Source organism: Larimichthys crocea, chromosome I (assembly GCF_000972845.2).
Source record: "Larimichthys crocea isolate SSNF chromosome I, L_crocea_2.0, whole genome shotgun sequence".
NCBI classification, from domain to species: Eukaryota; Metazoa; Chordata; class Actinopteri; family Sciaenidae; genus Larimichthys; species Larimichthys crocea.
The window spans coordinates 19,972,395-19,992,240 of record NC_040011.1 but is presented as its reverse complement, the minus strand read 5'-3'; the positions used below and the strand labels follow the sequence as shown (position 1 = coordinate 19,992,240).

General features: G+C 43.1%; 1 protein-coding gene across 1 annotated transcript in view; it reads left to right on the top strand.

The window, feature by feature from the left end:
• The window catches only part of LOC113745880 (uncharacterized), a 27,393-nt gene extending 11,187 nt beyond the window's left edge, over positions 1 to 16,206 (top strand). The window contains exons 3-10 of the mRNA XM_027279448.1: positions 4,102 to 4,153; positions 8,301 to 8,403; positions 8,496 to 8,768; positions 8,918 to 9,011; positions 9,192 to 9,262; positions 9,385 to 9,600; positions 9,743 to 9,876; positions 16,020 to 16,206. Of these exons, the coding sequence (XP_027135249.1) occupies positions 4,102 to 4,153; positions 8,301 to 8,403; positions 8,496 to 8,768; positions 8,918 to 9,011; positions 9,192 to 9,262; positions 9,385 to 9,600; positions 9,743 to 9,876; positions 16,020 to 16,206 (1,130 nt within the window). The remainder of the gene's footprint in view (positions 1 to 4,101; positions 4,154 to 8,300; positions 8,404 to 8,495; positions 8,769 to 8,917; positions 9,012 to 9,191; positions 9,263 to 9,384; positions 9,601 to 9,742; positions 9,877 to 16,019) is intronic.
• Positions 16,207 to 19,846: the final 3,640 nt, after the last annotated feature.

Sequence of the window (19,846 nt, the reverse complement as noted above, 5' to 3'; positions counted from 1 at the left end):
TACTTCAAAGGCTGGACTATTGGTAACTCTTTGTTATCCAGGCGTGCTCTAATAAGTCCTTAGTACTTTTTCAGCTAATTCAGAATGCTGCGGCACGTGTTCTGACAGGAACCAAGATCAGAGATCACATCTCTCCCAGTTTTGGCTTCCTTGCATGGCTACCATGTAAATCTAGAATAGAATTTAGAATTTTTCCTCCCGTTTTTACTCAGACCCTACCTAGCTACCCCTCTAGAACACTGCGCTCTCAGGATGCTGGGTTCCTTGTGGTTCCTATAAGTCCTCCAAAAGTAGATTGGAAGCCAGAAGCTTTCAGCGATCAAGCTCCTCTTCTGTGGAACAAACTACCATTCTGGGTTCGGGAGGCAGACACGGTCAACACCCTTAAGAGTAGACTTAAGACTTTCCTTTTTGATAAAACCTATAGTTAGGGCTGGCTCAGGTCATCCCTTGGTTATGCTGCCATAGGATTAAGACTGCCGGGGGACACTTTGTTCTGTAACATGTGACATCTATTGCACGTTTGTCCAGCCTGGGAGAGGGAGCCCTCCTCTGTGGGCTCTTCCTTTCCTTACACTTTTTCCCCTCTTAAAAGGGTTTTGTGGGCAGATTTGTTCCTCACTCAAACCAAGGGTCTAAGGACAAGAGGGTGTCACTCCCTGTACAGATTGTAAAGCCCTCGAGGCAAATACTTTGTGACTTTGGGCTATACAAATAAAATATGATTTGATTTGATTTTGACAATCAAAAAAAATTTTGGCAAATGCAGGAAATATGCATCAATTACATAGAAAAATTTCATCTATTTAATTCCATAGGTTTAATAGATATGAACTAATAAACTTAACGTGAAGCAAGTAAGATTTATGTTGTAGTACAGTGTACTATGGGCACAGTATGTAGTAGTAACCAGGTTTATATGCATTCAGTAGAATAAAGCCAATGTTGTGTTGCCCAAACCCAACAGTGAAAATGAAGGTAGTCATTTAGAGTATAGTAGTAAACATGTTCATGCCAGGTTTATTCTGCTGTCATTATTAAATTTTCTTGTGCCCCAGAGGGCAGCCACACTATTGTATGCAAGTTTATGAGTGTGGATGCCCAGAGGGCAATGACTATTGGAGGTGTAACTTTTGAATGACCTGACCTGCAGCTCATCTGGCTGCTTGGCAACCTCAACGGCCTGCCTGACTAACATTTGTTGAAGTCTCTATAAAAGATGATATCAATGACTATAAAGACTACATTTTCTATGTCGGAGCCATTTTAATATCCTTCTCCCTCTCGCAGACACAAACAACAGAGACATAGATAGAGAGACAGACAGTTATCCACCACATTTTTTTTATTAGTGTGGCTGCCCAGAGAGGGGCGTCCACACTATTTGTTCTCAAATCTGTATTTTATTTTTTATGTATCTTTATTTTTATGTATTGCTAGCGCATCAGCCACATAACATTAGCCCACTAGCCACTAAAAATTAAAGACATGGTAATTGCTAAAGGCTAATGTTAATTGCTAGCATGTTGCAATAGCATTACCACTCATTTCTAGCCACTAGAAATTAAAGACATGGTATTGCTAACATGTTGCTGAGTGCACTAGTAATTAGCAGTTATTGGCACCTAATTTGAACTTGTCTGTGACAGAGACAGCAGAGCAACTGACACGCAGTAACACAGGCAGCCCAAGCAAGACATTTTCTTCTGTAGTGACCTCATCTGCGTTGTTTTTGTTTAAACCTGCTGTGGCTATGCCACTGATGTACATAGCAGTCATCTGATTTGACAGCGAATCCAGCAGGACTGTGATTGGCTAGTCGCATTTTTCGCACACCCATCATAGATAAAGACCCCCGGGCGGTGTGGAAATGTATAATAAGTTTGAATTAAAATAGATGTGTGTGTTAAATGTATCTGGGTAAGTAAGGTCACACAGAGTTATATTGCTTTGAGTGTTGTTAACTAGTGTGGATTATATATCTGAAGTGCCTAATAATCATTTAAAGATACTAAACTGCGTGATTATGTTTGAACTATTGCTTTTAAGAATGTAGTATAATCAGCAGAGTGTTTTTTGCAGAAGTTGCTGTTTTGTCTGAGTGCAAACCTAACGCCTGGGTCTGGTGTGTGGAGCACAACTAGAAACTGTTACAAAGCATCTGAATCTAGGCACAGAGTGGACTCAAGGACACGATGGTCGCGAGAAAAGGGCACACACACCACCCCAGGCAACGGCTGCACTCAGCAGACACCCTGTAATGAAGATAAAACAAATATGTAACCGTTTGTGTGATTTAATAAAATAGCTGGAGCAGAGAGAGCGGAGAACTCATCGGGTGTGATGGTGAACAGACTGCGAGTCTGTCAAAGCTGTGTTCTCCCTCTGCAACAGTGAAACTGGAGTACTTGTCTTGTGTCTTCTTTAAACTCAATATCTCTCTGCTCTACATCACAAGGTCTACAGAATCGGGGTGGTTTTGAATCACACAACAGCGGCTTAGCTCTTCCACCCTTTGATTGCATCAGAGGTAAGTACATATGCTACGTTTTGTTCATACTGGGCTCGCTTAATGACACTAGCCTAAATTAGTAATTCAAAAAAGGTATAAAGTGTAGCTAGACATCATGTTTACGGGTATGAAGTAGGAATGTGCAATATGTCATAGATATATTCCTCACGGTAAGAATATGCCATCCCACGAATGCGCGACACACTCCGGTGTTGGCAGTGTAACGGCAGCGTAGCAAGCCGGCCGTAGTCACGCGAGATCACGAGGTCACATCGAGAATCCTAGACGTACAGAGACCACCGCGATAACTTGTATAACGGGAAACAACACAATAAACAGCTGACTTTTGCTTCTCTGAGTGGAAGAGATTATAAAAAGGATCTGTTGTGTCGGAACTCAAATTATTGTGTGTTGTTCCACTTCAAACATTAGTTCATGTTGAGACTCTTTGATCGACGACTGCTTCACCGTGTGCCACCGGTCATGACGTAACGTTGATGTGAAGTGTGAATACTACATGAACTGCGTATTGTTTTTTATTTAGATTTGTGAGTGGTCCTCATGATTGAACTGGCAAGCGATCTTGACTCGCAATTTACGCCGCAAAAATAGTGACACGATGACGTTTAATTTGATTTGGTGTCCGAGATTAGAGAAGAGAGAGAGAGAGAGAGAGAGAGAGAGAGAGACCAGTTTGATAATGAGTAGGATGATTGGTTCCCTCTCTCTTCACAATAATATGCAGATAGCAATTTGAGAATGCTTTCCACAATGCTAAGTAAATTGGTAATCTGTTTATAGCTTCCTAGGTGTGACTATAAAGTGTGTACATTCAGACATGTCTATTTCACTTTTGGTAATTAATGTCGTTGTGTCTGTTGAAAACCAAACCCATTGATTTTTTAATCTGCTCTTCTTTACCTAGAGACTTTGTTTGAGCTGTTTAAGAATGTGCCTGTAATGCTGCTAAGCCTGTTGGCACACAGACACAAACTCGATCTAACAGAATGAAATTCAATTTTATTGCAGGGTTCTCTTTTGGTCACGGTAAAAGGTTTTAAAAGCGCTCATTGACAGCACTCTCACATCGACGGGACTCAACGACATCTGCCACATCATCACCCGTATTCATTCATCAACTGTCACATTACTATTCTATTTTTTTTTCCCACATAATATATAATAAGACTATATTGTTTTAAGTTTATTTTAGTGTCAATTTAGAGAGAGTAACATTCACTAGATTAATTTAGGTAGGCAGATTTAGTATTTTAGGTTAGGTTGTTGTTTGGATTGCCTTTTTTTTCTCTCCCGCAGGATGCCCAGGAAGGGAAGCGGTCCCGAGGCAGCAAGGCTGAGATGGAGTAGGCTCAACAGGAGGAGCCAAGGCCATCCAGTCCCCCTCCGCAGGTACTTACACAGAAGACGCCCTTCTGTGTGCATTTAGTGTTTTACATTGTAACTATGGTGTTCATGATCTAACTGCTTGACTTTTTTTTTGGTGTTAATGTTTCATAGGCGGTGCCCCCCAGGCCGAGGAGTCCCCCCCCAGGCCGAGGAGGCCAGGAAGGAGCCCATCCCAGCAAGAGGTCCAGGACCATGGACACCCCATACCCCGGCTCCCGATCTCCTGTCAGCAACGTATGTTCCTACCACAACTGACAGACACACAAACTGATTTTAAACAACACGCTTGTGTTTATACTGAGACACACTGTCTCTGTCACGGTTTAATGTAAGTGTGGAAGGAACTTTGGAAGGCTTTGAATGAGCAACCTGAGTTGGCGCGCGTACGGACGCAGCGGCCCCTCTCTGTCCCGAAAAGGTGTTGTTTCACATGTTTTGTCGTTGTCAGTGTGCCCGTGTGATTTTACGTTTGTGTCCGCGTTTGTCCGTCCCAAGGCGCACATACAGCGTGGGACTCTTTTTGGACATCAGCAAAACTTTTTCTGGAAACTAAACCCGACACACGCTGAGGAGCTACACAACCTCGGCCTTCTCCGGCGGCCCGCTTCGACACCCGACCCCCAGTACTGCAGCACACCGCAGAGGAAGCGCCGCAGGTGCTGCGAGAGGAGGCAGAAGCGAGGAAAGCGCGGAGGTAACCGGGCCAGGCTAGCGGCTAACCCACACAAGCCGGCTTTACACCAACCATCGTACTAGCCAATGTACGCTCCTTGGACAATAAACGGATTACATACACCTCATGAGATCGACCCAGCGGACCGTGAGAGAGTGCTGTGTTTTCGTTTTCACAACGGAAACATGGCTGAACAACAACGTACCGGACTCCGCCATCCAGCTCGACCGGCTAACTTTGCTACCGAGCAGAACAGAGCCCTCATTGAAGGAGGTAAGACCCGCGGTGGGCGGGGTCTGTGGTGTACATCAGGGACGTGGTGTCAGGACACTGGGTGGTTTGCAGACACTGTTCATCTCTTGTGGAGTTTATTATCATCAAGTGCCGGCCTTTCTATCTACCGAGGGGGAGTTTTCTTGCCATCCTGCTTGTTGCAGTCTACATCCCTCCACTGTAACAACAACGATAGAGACAAGGCACTGAGTGAACTGTACAGCTCCATCAGTGAACAGCAGACTGCCCATCCAGAGGGACTTCTCAATCGTGGCTGGAGATTTCAATCATGCAAATCTCAAAACAGTGTTTCCTCATTGTGTACCAACACATTGATTTTGCTACTCGGGGAAACAACACAGTAGACCAGGTATACCACCACTGAGAGGAGCATACAAGGCCTCACCCCTCCCCCATCTCGGCGCTTCGGACCACATCACTGTTATGCTAATGCCAGCATACAGGCCTAAGGTCAAAGTCACCAGAACCGGTTCAGAGGCAGGTACGGGTGTGGCCAGAGGGTGCCTTCTCAGCACTCCAGGACTGCTTAAAACACTACAGACTGGGACATGTTTAAGCAGCAGCCACCTACAACCACCAGATCAACATCCAGGAGTATTCAGACACTGTACTACTGCCTACATCAGCAAATGCACTGATGATGTCACAGACACAAGACACACAGTACGGTCCAACCAGAAACCATGGCTGACGGGGGAAGTCCATCGGTTACTGAGAGCCCGAACGCTGCTTTCAGAGCAGGTGATGAGGCTGGTCTGAGATCAGCTAGAGCCAACCTGTCCGTGGCATCAGACTTGCAAAGAGGCAGTACAGCAACAGGATAACCCACCACTCACACCAGACAGCAGAGACACAAGGAGCCTGTGGCAGGGGTTACAGACCATCACGGACTACAAACCTCGACCACAGACCTGTGACAGTGACATCACTCTGCTCAACGATCTGAACCACGTTCTTTGGACGTTTTGAAGCTGACAACAGCACCCCTGCACTGAAGACAACAACCCCCCCCCTCCAGATAGACCAGGTGCTGTCCCTGTCTCCGGCAAGCGTGAGAGATCCCTCTCCAGGATCAACACTCGCAAAGCTGCAGGACCTGACAGCATTCCTGGTCGTGTGCTGAAGGACTGTGCAGAGGAGCTCACAGATGTACTCACAGACATCTTCAACACCTCCCTGAGCAAGCTGTTGTCCCCACCTGCTTTCAAGTACACCACCATCATCCGGGTTCCAAGAAGGCTTCTCTCTCCTGCTTCAAACGACTACCGCCCCGTGGCACTGACCCCCATCAATCAATGAAGTGCTTCGGGCGGTTAGTCATGCAGCACATCAAATCCATCCTCCCTCCGTCCTGGACCCCTATCAGTTTGCATATCGGGCCAAACCGGTCCAACTGATGATGCAATCACACCACCGCTCTCCACTCAGCTCTCACCCACCTGGACTCTAAGGACTCATATGTGAGGATGGTTGTTCTTAGATTTCAGTTCAGCCTTCAACACCATCATCCCCCAGCAGCTGATACAAAAACTGACTCTTTAGGACTAAACATCTCACTCTGCAACTGGTTGCTGGACTGTCCTGACCGGAAGACCACAGGCAGTACGGTGGCAGCAACACATCTAGCACAGCACGCTGAACACAGGGCTCCCCAGATGCGTGCTCGCAGCCCCTTACTGTTCACCACCCTGCTGACCCACACTGCTCAACAACACACACAACAACACCAACCTCTTCGCAATTTGCGGACGACACGACTGTGGTGGGGCTCATCAACAAAAACGATGAGTCGAATTACAGGGATGAGGTGAGACCACTCGGCCAAGTGGGTGCAGAGACAACAATCTCTGCCTCGCTGAATGTGGAGAAGACGAAGGAGATTGTTGTCGACTTCCGAGAGCCCCCCCAGCACCACCCAACTAACCATCAATGGTGCTGCGCAGTGGAGAGAGTGAGCAGCAACCAGGTTCCTGGGTGTGGCTCATCAACTGAGGACCTCTCCTGGAGCAACAGCAACACCGCATCACTGACCAGGAAGCCCAGGCAGCGCCTCTATTTCCTCCGCAGACTGAGAAAGCCAGAGCTCAAGTCCCCCATCCTGCAGACCTTCTAACCCCGCGGAACCACTGAGAGCATCCTGACAGCTGCATCACTGTGTGGTATGGCAGCTGCACTGGCATCCGCAAGAAGAACCCTGCAGCGCATAGTGAGAGCATTGAGAGGATCATCGGTGCCCCCCTCCCCCTCCCTCCAGGACATTTACAGCACACGCCTGGCCCGCAAAGCAATCACATTGCGGGCGACCCCACCCACCCCAACCACCACTTCTCAGCCTCCCTGGCCTTCCGGGAGGAGAATGAGGAGCCTCCGGGCGAGAACCAGCAGACTGAGAGACAGCTTCATGCACCAGGCCATCAGGAGCGGAACTCCCTCCCAGCACTGCCCCTCCTTCCTTCTCCGCCCCGCGCCCCAACAAACTCTGGACGCTGCTGACCCCCCCCCCAAAAGGCACCCAGCACTTTACAGACGCAAAAATACTCTGCTTTTATATATTGTATATATATTTTTATCTTTATTTTTATTTTATATTTTTATTTCATATTTATTTATTCTATTTTATTTTATTTTATTTTATTTTATATATATGTTTACATCTTTACGTTTGGACAGAGAGAAACGTAATTTCAATTCTGTGTATGTCTTGTACATTTGCAGTTTTGACAATAAAAACTTGAAACTTGAAACTTGAACTTGAAACTTAATATGTTAATTATCTGTCATCAGTTGGTTGGATGGTCGCTGCCAGCCAGACTGCTGTGTGGACTGGATGATGCGCATGCCACCCTTGCTGCACGTATTTCCCTGTTTTATCCTTCAATGATAAATACACTTATTGATGAATTCGTCCTCTGGATTTATTTGTACTACAGTCGTCCCTCGCTATATCGCGGTTCACTTTTCGCGGACTTGCTGTTTCGTGGATTTTTTTTGTGTAATTTTGCATGCTTTTTTTTACAGGGTACTGTACAGTATGAACGCGCATTGTGTTCTGCGTCCTAAATTGGCTAAGGGAGAACCGCACATGTGTTCTGCGTCCTGATTAACTAAGGGAGTACTGTACAAAATGCGTGTAAAAAGGTGTATAAAAGTGTGTGGTTAGGGGTTTTACGGCCTTAAAACATGTAGAATAATTGTAAAACTTACTTTGCGGATTTCGTTTATTGCGGGTTATTTTTAGAACGTATCCCCCGCGATAAACGAGGGACCACTGTATATATTTGTGAAAACCTTTTCAATTACTTTTCTTTCCCGCCCCTTTGTACTTGTAGAAAAGCGTTATTCTTGTTTGATATTTCCTGGTTTGGACTCCTTCATAAATTTTTACATTTCTCTGTTTTGTCTTTTTCTAAACAGGTCGCGGTACCGGTTACCGCACTCAGCTAGAACATGGCCAACTTCGCCCTTCACTGGGCGACAGCACAAGTTGGTCGTGCCACCCAAGTCTCCTGACAAGAAGGTATTATTATTTTCCAGTTTATGAGGAAATTGTTGATCATGAGAGGGATTAATGATTAAGAAATGCTAAAGAAATTATCTTTGTTTTTGCAGTTTGATCTGATTGTCGGAGACTCCCATCTACGTGCCCTGGTAGATGGTTTGGTTGACATGCCAGAGGGATGCCTTTCCTTTGGCTTCATGTCAACCCCGGGGGCCTCTGCCTCTCAGCTGTGGACCGAGGTGCAACATGCTGTGCTTCCTCGGATCCCTGAGGCAGTTTGTCTGCTGGCCCCCAGCAACAACCTGACTGCCAGCAGGACTGTCATTGAGGCTGCCATCGACTTTGCCAAGCTCCTCACTACGGTGAGGAACCGCTGGCCCAAGGTACACTTTATTTAATGTCTTGCTTGTTCTTTGGTCATATTAGTATTTGCACTAGTAATAGTACATTGACTAATGTATATTTATTATAACACGCATGTGATTTTAAATGAAAATGTAATTTGGTAATGAACATGTTTTGTTCTCTACAGGTGTTTGTTGTCGATTTTCCTCCCCGCCTGAACGTCGAGGTGTCCTACCAAGACTTTCTTCGTCAGGAGTTCCACCGCGTTGCCGCTCGTATGGGTATGTATAAAAATAAACTTTAATTAATTAATACAATAAATATTTTTTCATAAAGCTACATTTTAAACATGTTATATGTTCTTGGGCTAAAAGACTGGAAAAATATACTCAAATATGAACTGAGATGGAGTAATGTAAGGGGGGAAAAAGCATATAATTGTTTTATTTCTTTTTTTTAAGGTGTGAAGTACTCCTCCGTGGCGGAGACCTTCCCGCTTACCCAACTGGAGCAGTGGAGCAGAAAAGATGATGTAAGTAGAAGTGAAATTCTAAAAAAAATTTAGTGAAAGACACTTCTTTGTCGTTGATATGAAAAGCTCTGTGAACAGCAGCTGCTTTCTGGGGGTAAACTATGAATTTGTAATTTCTGCAGGTCCATTTGAGCGATCATGAGGGGATGGGGATCCTCACACAGTTGCTGTGGTCTGCCGCCATGCAGCAACTGGAGACACCACCACCAGCACCCCAGGTCTCTCCCAGGCCCTCGCAGCCACTTAGGAAATTCTCTCCTAAGTTGGTTGTGGTGGGAGATGTCCTTGCTCCACGGTCACCCGACCCATTTCAGTGGCTTTTTTTTTCCCCATTCCAGGTGAGCCAGCCTGGTAAACCTTCCCAGTCCCAGCAGCAGGTTTTTTAGCATGTCTTTGGGTTGTGTTAATTGGTTATTATTTTATACCTTGTGTATTTGATGAGACAACTCATCTGTGGTCTTTGTACTTTCTGTTTCACAGGAGAAGGAGTGCTCCTTCCCGCTGAACCCAGTCTGGTTCAGCAGCGCAACCTTGCGTGCTATGGAAGAAGTCTCCCCTTCGACTCTCTCCTGCCCTGTGGACTGCCAGCCCTCTCCAAAGAGTAGACAGAAAAAGTACCTGACCAATCTTGAAGCTAAAGAAAAATTGAAAATGTATAAGAGAACCAAATATGCATGCAACCAGACCTACAGGCATAAGCATAAGGAAAACTTCAACACTAAATATCACAATGATCCCGAATTCAGACTATGTTGTATACAACGTGTCAGCCAGCACAGAATTACCAAATTGGCCACAAATGCTGCCTTTCGCATAAATTACAAGTTGAAGAGGGCACTGGGAATTAAAAGAAAGTACAGATTGATTGTAACCCACCGCCAGGAAACTCCCCAGCCCCTGATGAGTCCTGTGATGGAAGCGGCCATAGCATCATTCCGTGAAACTATTAGACACGGACCCACATACATTTGCACAGTCTGTAACAGAGCACTGTTTCCCAATCAGGTCAAGCTATGCAAGAGAAGAAAATATAACAAAGACACCAAAGTGTCAGCAGCATGCTTGACAGGAAACTATGTTCATTTCTGTAACGACTGCTCTTCCCCTTGCTCTGTTCCACCAGAGAGACTTGTAGAGTGGATCTGCCACACATGTGACAGCCATTTGACCAGAGGCAAAATGCCAACCATTGCAGTAGCAAACAATCTGGAATTGGCACCCATCCCTCCAGAATTGGCTGCACTTAATGTGCTCAAAAGGCATTGCCGAAAGGACGACAGAGAGCTGTACACGGAGCAGTTGTGTGCGTTCCATCAGAGGTAGCAGCAACCGTGAACACTCTTCCAAGGCCCAACACTGAAGCGCAACTACTGCAAGTGAAATTGAAAAGACACATTAAATATAAAGGTTACCAGCACTTTTACACCGTCAACGTGAAGAATGTGCTGGCTGGCCTGGCCAAACTTAAAGAGATACATTCAGAGTACAAAGATGTGTCTATTGATGAGAGTGCCACCTTTGAGAGTCTTCATCAAGATCCGGCTGATGAAGAAGACTCACAGCTCATCAATGCAGAAGCTGGGCAACCAGAGCAAGTCGTAGAGTGTGAGATAGACCTGGAAGACGTGTTCAAAAGCGAAAATGAACCAGACCTGCCCAAGGAAGCAGACAAAGAAAAGGAGGACCTTAGACCTGGTTTGGCTCTGGACACCTGCATGCAGCCACCAGACATTGCACAGGAAATCCTTTCGTATGGTGAAGGAACATTCAGCATTGCACCAGCTCAAGGCAACAAACCTGTAGGTTTCTTCACCGTACCGAAACTAGAAGCCATGGCCTTTCCTGTGCAATTTCCAACAGGGGAAAACACACTGGATGAAACCAGAACCGTCCCAGTGTATCCTAGCAAGTACTTTAATTCTAGACTTCTTAGTGCTGATACACGGTTTGCCAGTGACCAAAGTTACCTTTTCTTTGCGCAGTTTGTCACAGAGACCCACTTGGCTACAAACAGCATGTCCATTCAAATGCGTAAAGGAAAATCCAAAACTAAAGATGGCCGTAAACTAAACAGCTTGATGCTTCAAAACCAAGAAGAGGTGGAGAGGCTTATTCAAAACAAGGATGTAACGAGATTTATGCAACCCCTCAGAGGAACTCCAGCCTATTGGGAAAAAACACTAAAAGATCTCCACGCCATGGTTAGACAGATCGGCAAGCCAACATTCTTCCTAACGTTCTCCGCTGCTGAGATGAGATGGCCTGAATTCATAAACATAATTAAAGCTCAGCAGGGTGAACTTGCCGACTTTTCAAATCTTGATTGGAATGCTAAGTGTGAAATTCTGCGCAGCAACCCCGTCACTGTGATGCGCATGTTTGAAAAGAGAGTAGATGCTCTCATGACCAACCTCTCACCAGCACAACCCATCGGTGAAGTACAAGATTACTTTTATCGTGTTGAGTTTCAGGCCAGAGGAAGCCCACACATCCACATGCTCGTCTGGATTAAAGATTCCCCCGCGTCTGAAGATAGTCTTGACAGCGTGGTCTAGCAGCGTGGTCATAACATGCAAGATGCCTGACCCAGAGAGAGACCCAGAGCTCAACAAAATTGTATCTGAGGTCCAGGTGCACAGCAGGAATCATTCAAAGTCATGTAAAAAAGGCAACGTTTCCTGCAGATTTGGCTTCCCTAAATTGCCCATGAAAGAAACAGTCATCACCAGACCCTTATTATTGCCTGCAATTCCGATGATGGCCAGGATGCAGCCTCTGAATTAAAGCAGCAGAAACGGGAGCTTACAAGGATGCAAAGAGAAGCTAAGGCAAAGCTTAATCCATTGAGGAAATTGCTCATGGATCCAGATGCTTCATTCAGCAGCTTGTCAGATGTGCTCCAACAATGCAACCTCACGCACGAGGAATACCGGAAGTATGTTGCACGTCTGACAAGCTGCACAGTGATGCTGAAGCATGATCCAAACGAATGTTGGATCAATGCCTACAATCAAGACCTGACCCGGACATCCAGTACGTAATTGACGATTTTGGTTGCATCATGTACATGATGTCCTATATATCCAAGCCAGAGTACGAGATGACTGAATTCCTCAACTCAGTCATTAAGGATGTAAAAAAATCCAAAGTTAATGAACGCGATGAGATGAAGCAGATCATGCAAGCGTACGCTAAACACAGAGAGGTCAGCGCTCAAGAATCTGTGGCGCGTACTTGCAGCTTACCTCTCAAGAAGTGCTCCCGTTCTGTTTTGTTCCTTCAGACTGATGAGGGCGGTCTGAAAATGAGTCATCCCATTAGCAGACTCAAGGAGATGCATCCAGATTCAGAGGAGGTGTGGATGTCAGGGATTCCTGAAAAGTACTTGCACACACCAGTTGATTTTGAAGGTATGTGTATGGCTATGTCTGCATCAGAATACAGGGTAGTTTACGGCCAGCAACCTGAAGGTCAGAGTGTCATTTCCCTCCAAAATGACATGGGGTTTATTCAGAAGAGAACTGCAGGGAAACCAGCCATAATTTGATTTGCTCGTTTCTCAGAGGAGAAAACACCAGAGAAGTTTTACAGAAGGTTGCTTAAACTCTATTGGCCACACAGATCCGATGACCAGCTCTGAGATGAAAGATACCCCACTTATGAGCAGTTTTACAAGTGCGGTTCGAAGTGGGGTATGAACGTCCAAAATGTTGTAGACGGCAACAAAAAGAGGTACGAAGGTCAGGGTAAAAAAATTGACGAGGCTCTTGAACATTACCAGCAGTATGGTCCAGCCCTTAATGCTTGGAACACCTTCGCACCCGAGGTAGAAGTGGACCGGTTGGAGTGCCTTGCAGAGCGGGAAATGTTAGAGCCAGGGAATGAAGATGATGAAGACATCCCCGACTATCAAGTCAACAACGATAAGAGGGGTGTCTTGCCAAGAACAGATGCATCTGTGTTGAGTCCAGACTTTGTGAGAAAAATGTATCAAAGTCTGAATGAAACGCAGGCATCTATTTTCTACAGTGTGCATGACTGGTGCTTAAAACGTGTCTGGGTCCACAACTTAGAACTGTTTTATTATTTTCTGTCGGGAGGAGCTGGCTGTGGCAAATCACACGTCATCAAGTGCATTTATCAGGAGGCAACAAGGATTCTGCGTGAGCTGCCCAGATTCCGGGACCAAGCCGACATGTCCCAGCCTGCAGTGCTGCTGAATGCATTCACCGGCACAGCGGCCTTCAACATCTCAGGCAAAACGTTGCACTCCATGTTGAAGCTCCCAAGGTCCTTGAAGCCACCATATCAGGGACTTGGAAATGCACTGGATGAGGTCAGAGCGTCACTGTCGTACGCCGAGATTCTCATCATTGATGAAATCTCAATGGTTTCCAAAGAGCTGTTTGCCTACATTCACTGGAGGTTTCAGCAGATAAAAGGAAACAGGAAACCATTTGGAGGGATCTCTGTCCTTGCTGTAGGCGACTTTTACCAACTGCCACCCCTCGGTAAAGCCAAGCCACTCTGCGTGTATGAGGATAACAAGTTTGATCTGTGGAGGGATTACTTTGAAATAGTCAACCTGACAGAAATTATGCGTCAGAAAGCCGACCAAGCTTTTGCTGAACTCCTGAACCGCCTTAGAGTGAAGCAAAAGCAAGATCCTCTGAGCGACAAAGACAGACAGTTGCTCACGCAGGCAGTAGCAGGAATCCAGGATTGTCCAGCTGACAGGCTACACATCTACGCTACTAACAAAGATGTCGACCTTCACAAAGCCCAAACTGTAGCCACCCTCCACAAGGATTTTGTAAACACTGACGCTCACAATTACAGAAAAGACCCCAGATCAGGCTGCATGATGATCATGCCCGAAAGAATCCAGGGAAGCAAAAGATACTTGCCTGACAATATAATGGCTGCTCAAGGAGTACGCATTATGTTAATCAGGAATCTCGACGTGGAGGATGGGATTGTTAACGGCACATTTGGAACAATCTCACACATTGTGATGAGTGAAGATGGACTGCCATACGCGAAGCTGATTGGACTGCAACTGGACAATCCTACAGCAGGACAGAGATTCCGCAAAAAGCTCCTGGGTCCCTCAGATACCTTGGTCTACATTGAGAGATCTGAGGAGAACTTGAGCTGCAAGAAAGGAGTTGTGCGACGTCAGTTTCCCATCAAGTTGGCCTTTGCATGTACAGCCCACAAAGTGCAAGGCATGACCATGACGTCAGCGGTTGTGTGCCTCAAACGTGTGTTTGAACCAGGAATGGCATATGTTGCTCTGAGCCGTACAACTTCACTTCAAGGTCTCACCATTACAGACTTTGAAGAGAAAAAGATATATGCTGACCCCGGAATCATGACAGCTCTGGAAAATATGAATCATGCATCCTTCCAGAGTGCCAGGCCCCTGTTGACTCTCTTTAAATCAGTAGACCTGCCTCCAGAGACTCTAACAGTCATTCACCACAACACACAAGGACTTCCATCTCACATTGTGGACCTGAAAGTTCATCATGAGCTTAGACGTGCAGATGTGTTATGCCTCACAAAGACACACCTGTCAGGGTCCTCTGTATCCCCAACTTTCCATCTGGAGGGATACAACATGTTCACACGCAGCAGACAGCTGTCTAACAACACCTGTGTGGACATGGCAAGAAAAGATGGAGGTGGAGTTGCAGTGTACTGCAGAGGCAATGTTCAAGCAAAGTGTGACTGATTTAGAGTTTCTTGTTGTCAAAATTGAGGCTCCAGTCAAAGTACTAATAGCCACTGTGTACAAACCACCAAACTTCCCACTAGAAAAATTTGTACCCAACATGAAAAGCCTCTTGGACGCATTGGACATGTTAGATCACCATCCCACCATTGTTTGCGGAGACTTTAATGAGGATCTCCTGTCTAAGGGAAAGAAAACCATTAATGATTTGTTTCGGTCCAGAGGTTACACTCAGTTAATCACGGAATCCACAACTGAAAAGAACACTCTGATTGATCACATTTATATTTCACATCCTGATAAATGTCTGCAGTCAGGTGTTCTCCAAACATATTACAGTTACCACAGTCCTGTTTATTGTATTTTGACTGGTTAATTGCCTCTCCAGCCAACACGTCTGTGTTTATGTATCTTTATCTTTGTTTAGGTCTTTTTCATGTCTTTTGTGTGTGTGTGGTGTGAGTGTGTGTGTGTGTGTGTGTGTGTGTGTGTGTGTGTAAAGATGATGTTGAGCCCTGTCAAAGACAAATTTCTGTTTCCCTTTGGTGTCAGACAAATCTTCTATTCTATTCTATTCTATTCTATTCTATTCTATTCTATTCTGGTGTACATATGTATATGGTGTTACGCGATTGTTGGCTGGAAATAGTTTAGTCATGATGTTCATTCAAATCAAGTGTAAGTTGTTGTTTTTTTAAACATTTATTTGGGGTCAGCAGACACTGAGAAGGATGAGAAGGACAGTGCCAGTGTACTAAAGACAGGAAGGAGACAGGCAGCTGCAGCAGCTTTCTCAGTGCCACAGTTTGAGAACCAGAGGATGCAGATAGGGACAGCAGTGTCAGAGAGGAAGCTGAATCCCAAAGGGCGAGATCCAGGTAAATGCAAATAGTAGAATAAGTTCAGGTTCTGGATTACTCTCAACTGTTGACGTTCTTTATAATTTATTGTGAAACATAGTCAATGTCAACACTATAGTCAAAAACATTACACGAGAACAGTCTCTCTTTTTCTTTCAAGGAAGGATGACTACAGGTCCAGGAAGAATACCACCAGAGGACCGCAGTGGATCTCTCCACCATTGAAAGTAAGGGAGGAGCATTTTATCATTTTAATTGACTGTTTTTTTTTTAAGTTGATGATCAAATATTTACTCAGTGCTGTGAAACACTTTCCCATGAGTTTTAATGACCATAGTTTGTTTTAAAAAGTTTGTGATGAAATGTCTAAACAAAATTTTGAAATTCAATGTTGACCATAGCAATACAGAGAGGATGACTGCAGATCCAGGAAGAAGACCTCCACGGAACCTCAGCTGAAGACAGCAACAACTGAGCAGAGGCCAAGTAAGGGACATTAACCAATGTGTTTTCAACGACTGTGCTGTATCTGGATGAGTTTAACTTGACACAATTCACTCTGCCATAAAGCTGACTGTCTCACAGACATCTCTTTTTGTGTATTTGCAGACAACATCCAAGATCATCACTGCCCTCCGCCAGTCTTTCCTCTGTTACATGAGCATGCACCCCTGTGAGTGACGGATTCTGCTAACCATGTCTTGTATTAAATGTTTAATTATTATATTTATAAAACAGTGTATTTAATGTGATTTTAAATTAAATGATTTATTATTATATTTATATAATGGTGCTTTTTAAAGTGTTAAATCCTAACATAACTATTTTTATTTATTTTAAATGAAATGTTAAATTATTATATTATAAAAATGTGTATGTATTTTGAGATTTTGTGAGTGTTAAATCATAACATAACTATTTTTATTTATTCTAAATGAAATGTTAAATTATTATGTCATAAAAATTTGTGTTTATTGTGATTTTAAATGAACTGTTTAATTATTATATTTATATAATGGTGCTTTTTAAAGTGTTAAATCATAACATAACTGTATTTGTATTTATTTTAAATGAAATGTTAAATTATTATATTATAAAAATGTGTATGTATTTTGTGAAAGTGTTAAATCATAACATAACTATTTTTATTTATTTTAAATGAAATGTTAAGTTATTATATTATAACAAATTGTGTTTATTGTGATTTTAAATTAACTGTTAAATAATTATATTTATAAAATTGTGTATTTAATGTGTTTTAAATTAAATGTTAATATGAGGTGAGCTTTGAGCAGGACTGCCTGATTGTTGTGTAAATAAACAATAGTAAAAATGACTATTTAAGGTGTGCTTTTTGTTCTGGCTGCCTTCATGGTAGTAAAGACATGCTAATTGCTAATATTTGCAGCCAATGGTAACATGCTAATGCTAATTGCTAGCGGTGACGCCACTAAGAATTAAATACATGATAATTGCTAACATGGTAATGCTAACTAATTTTTAGTCACTAAGAATACATGCTAATGCTAACATGCTATCAGCGCTAGCAACTACCATTAGCCACTAAGAATTAAATACATGCTAATTGCTAATATGCTGATCCTAACATGCTAATGTTAATTGCTAGCACGTTAGCTAGCACTAGCCACTAAGAATTAAATACATGCTAATTGCTCCTGTGTCTAAATAAACATGTTAAAAATGACTATTTGCTAGCTCGAGTAGTTGGCCGCTACTCCTCGAAACATTTTCCATACCTACTGTGGCCTCAAATGAACCACTACAGACACAACTTATACATAGAAACGTAGGAAAATTTGTCATCTTACTCACATTCGCCTGCTAAAACTGTCAGATATATAGTTTTGGCCTGACACGTAAATATGCGGCAGCAACTTCCATCCTCAGCCTCATATACTCCCATGTTAAAAAAGGCGGGAGATTTTCTGGAGGAAAGCAGAAGTAACCTTTCTCTGAATTGCTCTTAAGGACACATTTCTTCACTTATCGACACAAAGAAATATGTAGACGTTCAGGAAGGGCACAGGATGCCCCCAGTGATTTCGGTTCAATGATTGGAATTACATTTTGGCCAGAGATCCCTCCTCTTCGAGGGGTGGTCTCAGCATTTTCCCTCTCTCTCTGTCAGGATTTTCAACTGCCATTCCAACTGACAACAGTTGTAGAAGCCCAGTGGCGGCCATTTTAGCAGTTATTGGCTTCATTTGAACTTGTCTGTGTAAATGGCCGACAGAGACAGCAGAGCAGCTAGCACATTAGCGCTAGCTGTAAAGACATGCTAACTGCTAACATTAGCGGCCAATGCTAAAATTAGTGCAAATGGTAATTGCTGGCACGTAAATGCTAGGAATTAGCATTAGCCACTAATAACCAAATATATGCTACTTGTTAATATGCTATTGTTAACATGCTAATGCTAATTAACATTAGCCACTAAGAATTAAATACATGATCATTGCTAACATGTTAATGATAATTGTTAGCCGTCTGCGCTAGCAATGAGCATTAGCCACTAAGAATTAAATACATGATCATTGCTAACATGTTAATGTTAACATGCTAATGTTAACATGCTAATAGTAATTAGCATTTGCCACTAAGAATTAAATACATGATCATTGCTAACATGTTAATGTTAACATGCTAAAGCTAATTACTATTAGCCACTAGGAATTAAATACCTGTTAATGTTAACATGGTAATACTAACATGCTAATGTTAATTGCTAGCACGTCAATGCTAGTCACTAATTTTTAGTCATTAAGAATACATGCTAATGTAAACATGTAATGTTAACATGCTAATGTTAATGGCTAGTGCGTTGTCTGTCTAAAATGATAATGACAGCAGAGCAGCTAGCGTGTTAATTAGCCATTAAGTATTAAATACATGCTTATTGCTAACATGCTAATGCTAACCTGCTAATGTTAATTGCTAGCACGTTAATGCTAGCCCATAATTTTTAGTCACTAAGAATACATGCTAATGTTAATATGGTAATATTAATTGTTAGCGTCAAAGACAGCAGAGCAGCTAGCACGTTAGCACTAGCTGTAAAGACATGCTAACTACTAACATTAGTGGCCAAAGCTAAAATTACTGCAAATGGTAATTGCTAGTGCGTCAATGCTAGCAATTAATATTAGCCACTAAGAAATTATTACATGACAACTGCTAACATGCTAAGCTATTTGCTAGCACGTCAGCGCTAGCAAACCCAATAACCAAATACATGCTACTTGTTAACATGCTAAAACTAACGTGCTAATGATAATTGCTAGCGCGTTGTCTGTCTAAAATGACTATGACAATTAACATTAGCCATTAAGTATTAAATACATGTTAATATTAACATGGTAATGCTACCCTGGTAATGGTAACCTGCTAAAGCTTATTGATTACTATTAGCCACTAAGAATTAAATACATGCTCATTGCTAACATGTTAATGTTAACATGCTAATGTTAACATGCTAAAGGTAATTAGCATTTCCCACTAAGAATTAAATACATGATCATTGCTAACATGTTAATGTTAACATGCTAATGTTAATTAGCATCAACCACTAAGAATTAAATACATGATCATTGTTAACATGTTAATGTTAACCTGCTAAAGCTAATTAATATTAGCTACAAGGAATTAAATACATGCTACTTGTTCACATACTAATGCTAACATGCGCGTCAGTGCTAGCAATTAACATTAGCCACTAAGAATAAAATACATGCTCATGTTAACATGCTAAAGCTAACATGCTAATGATAATTGCTAGCGATTGTCTGTCTAAAATGACAGACAATGACAGCAGAGAAGCTACCATGTTAACAATTAACATTAGCCATTAAGTATTAAATACATGCTAATATTAACATGGTAATGCTAACCTGGTAATGGTAACCTGCTAAAGCTTATTGATTACTATTAGCCACTAAGAATTAAATACATGCTCATTGCTAACATGCT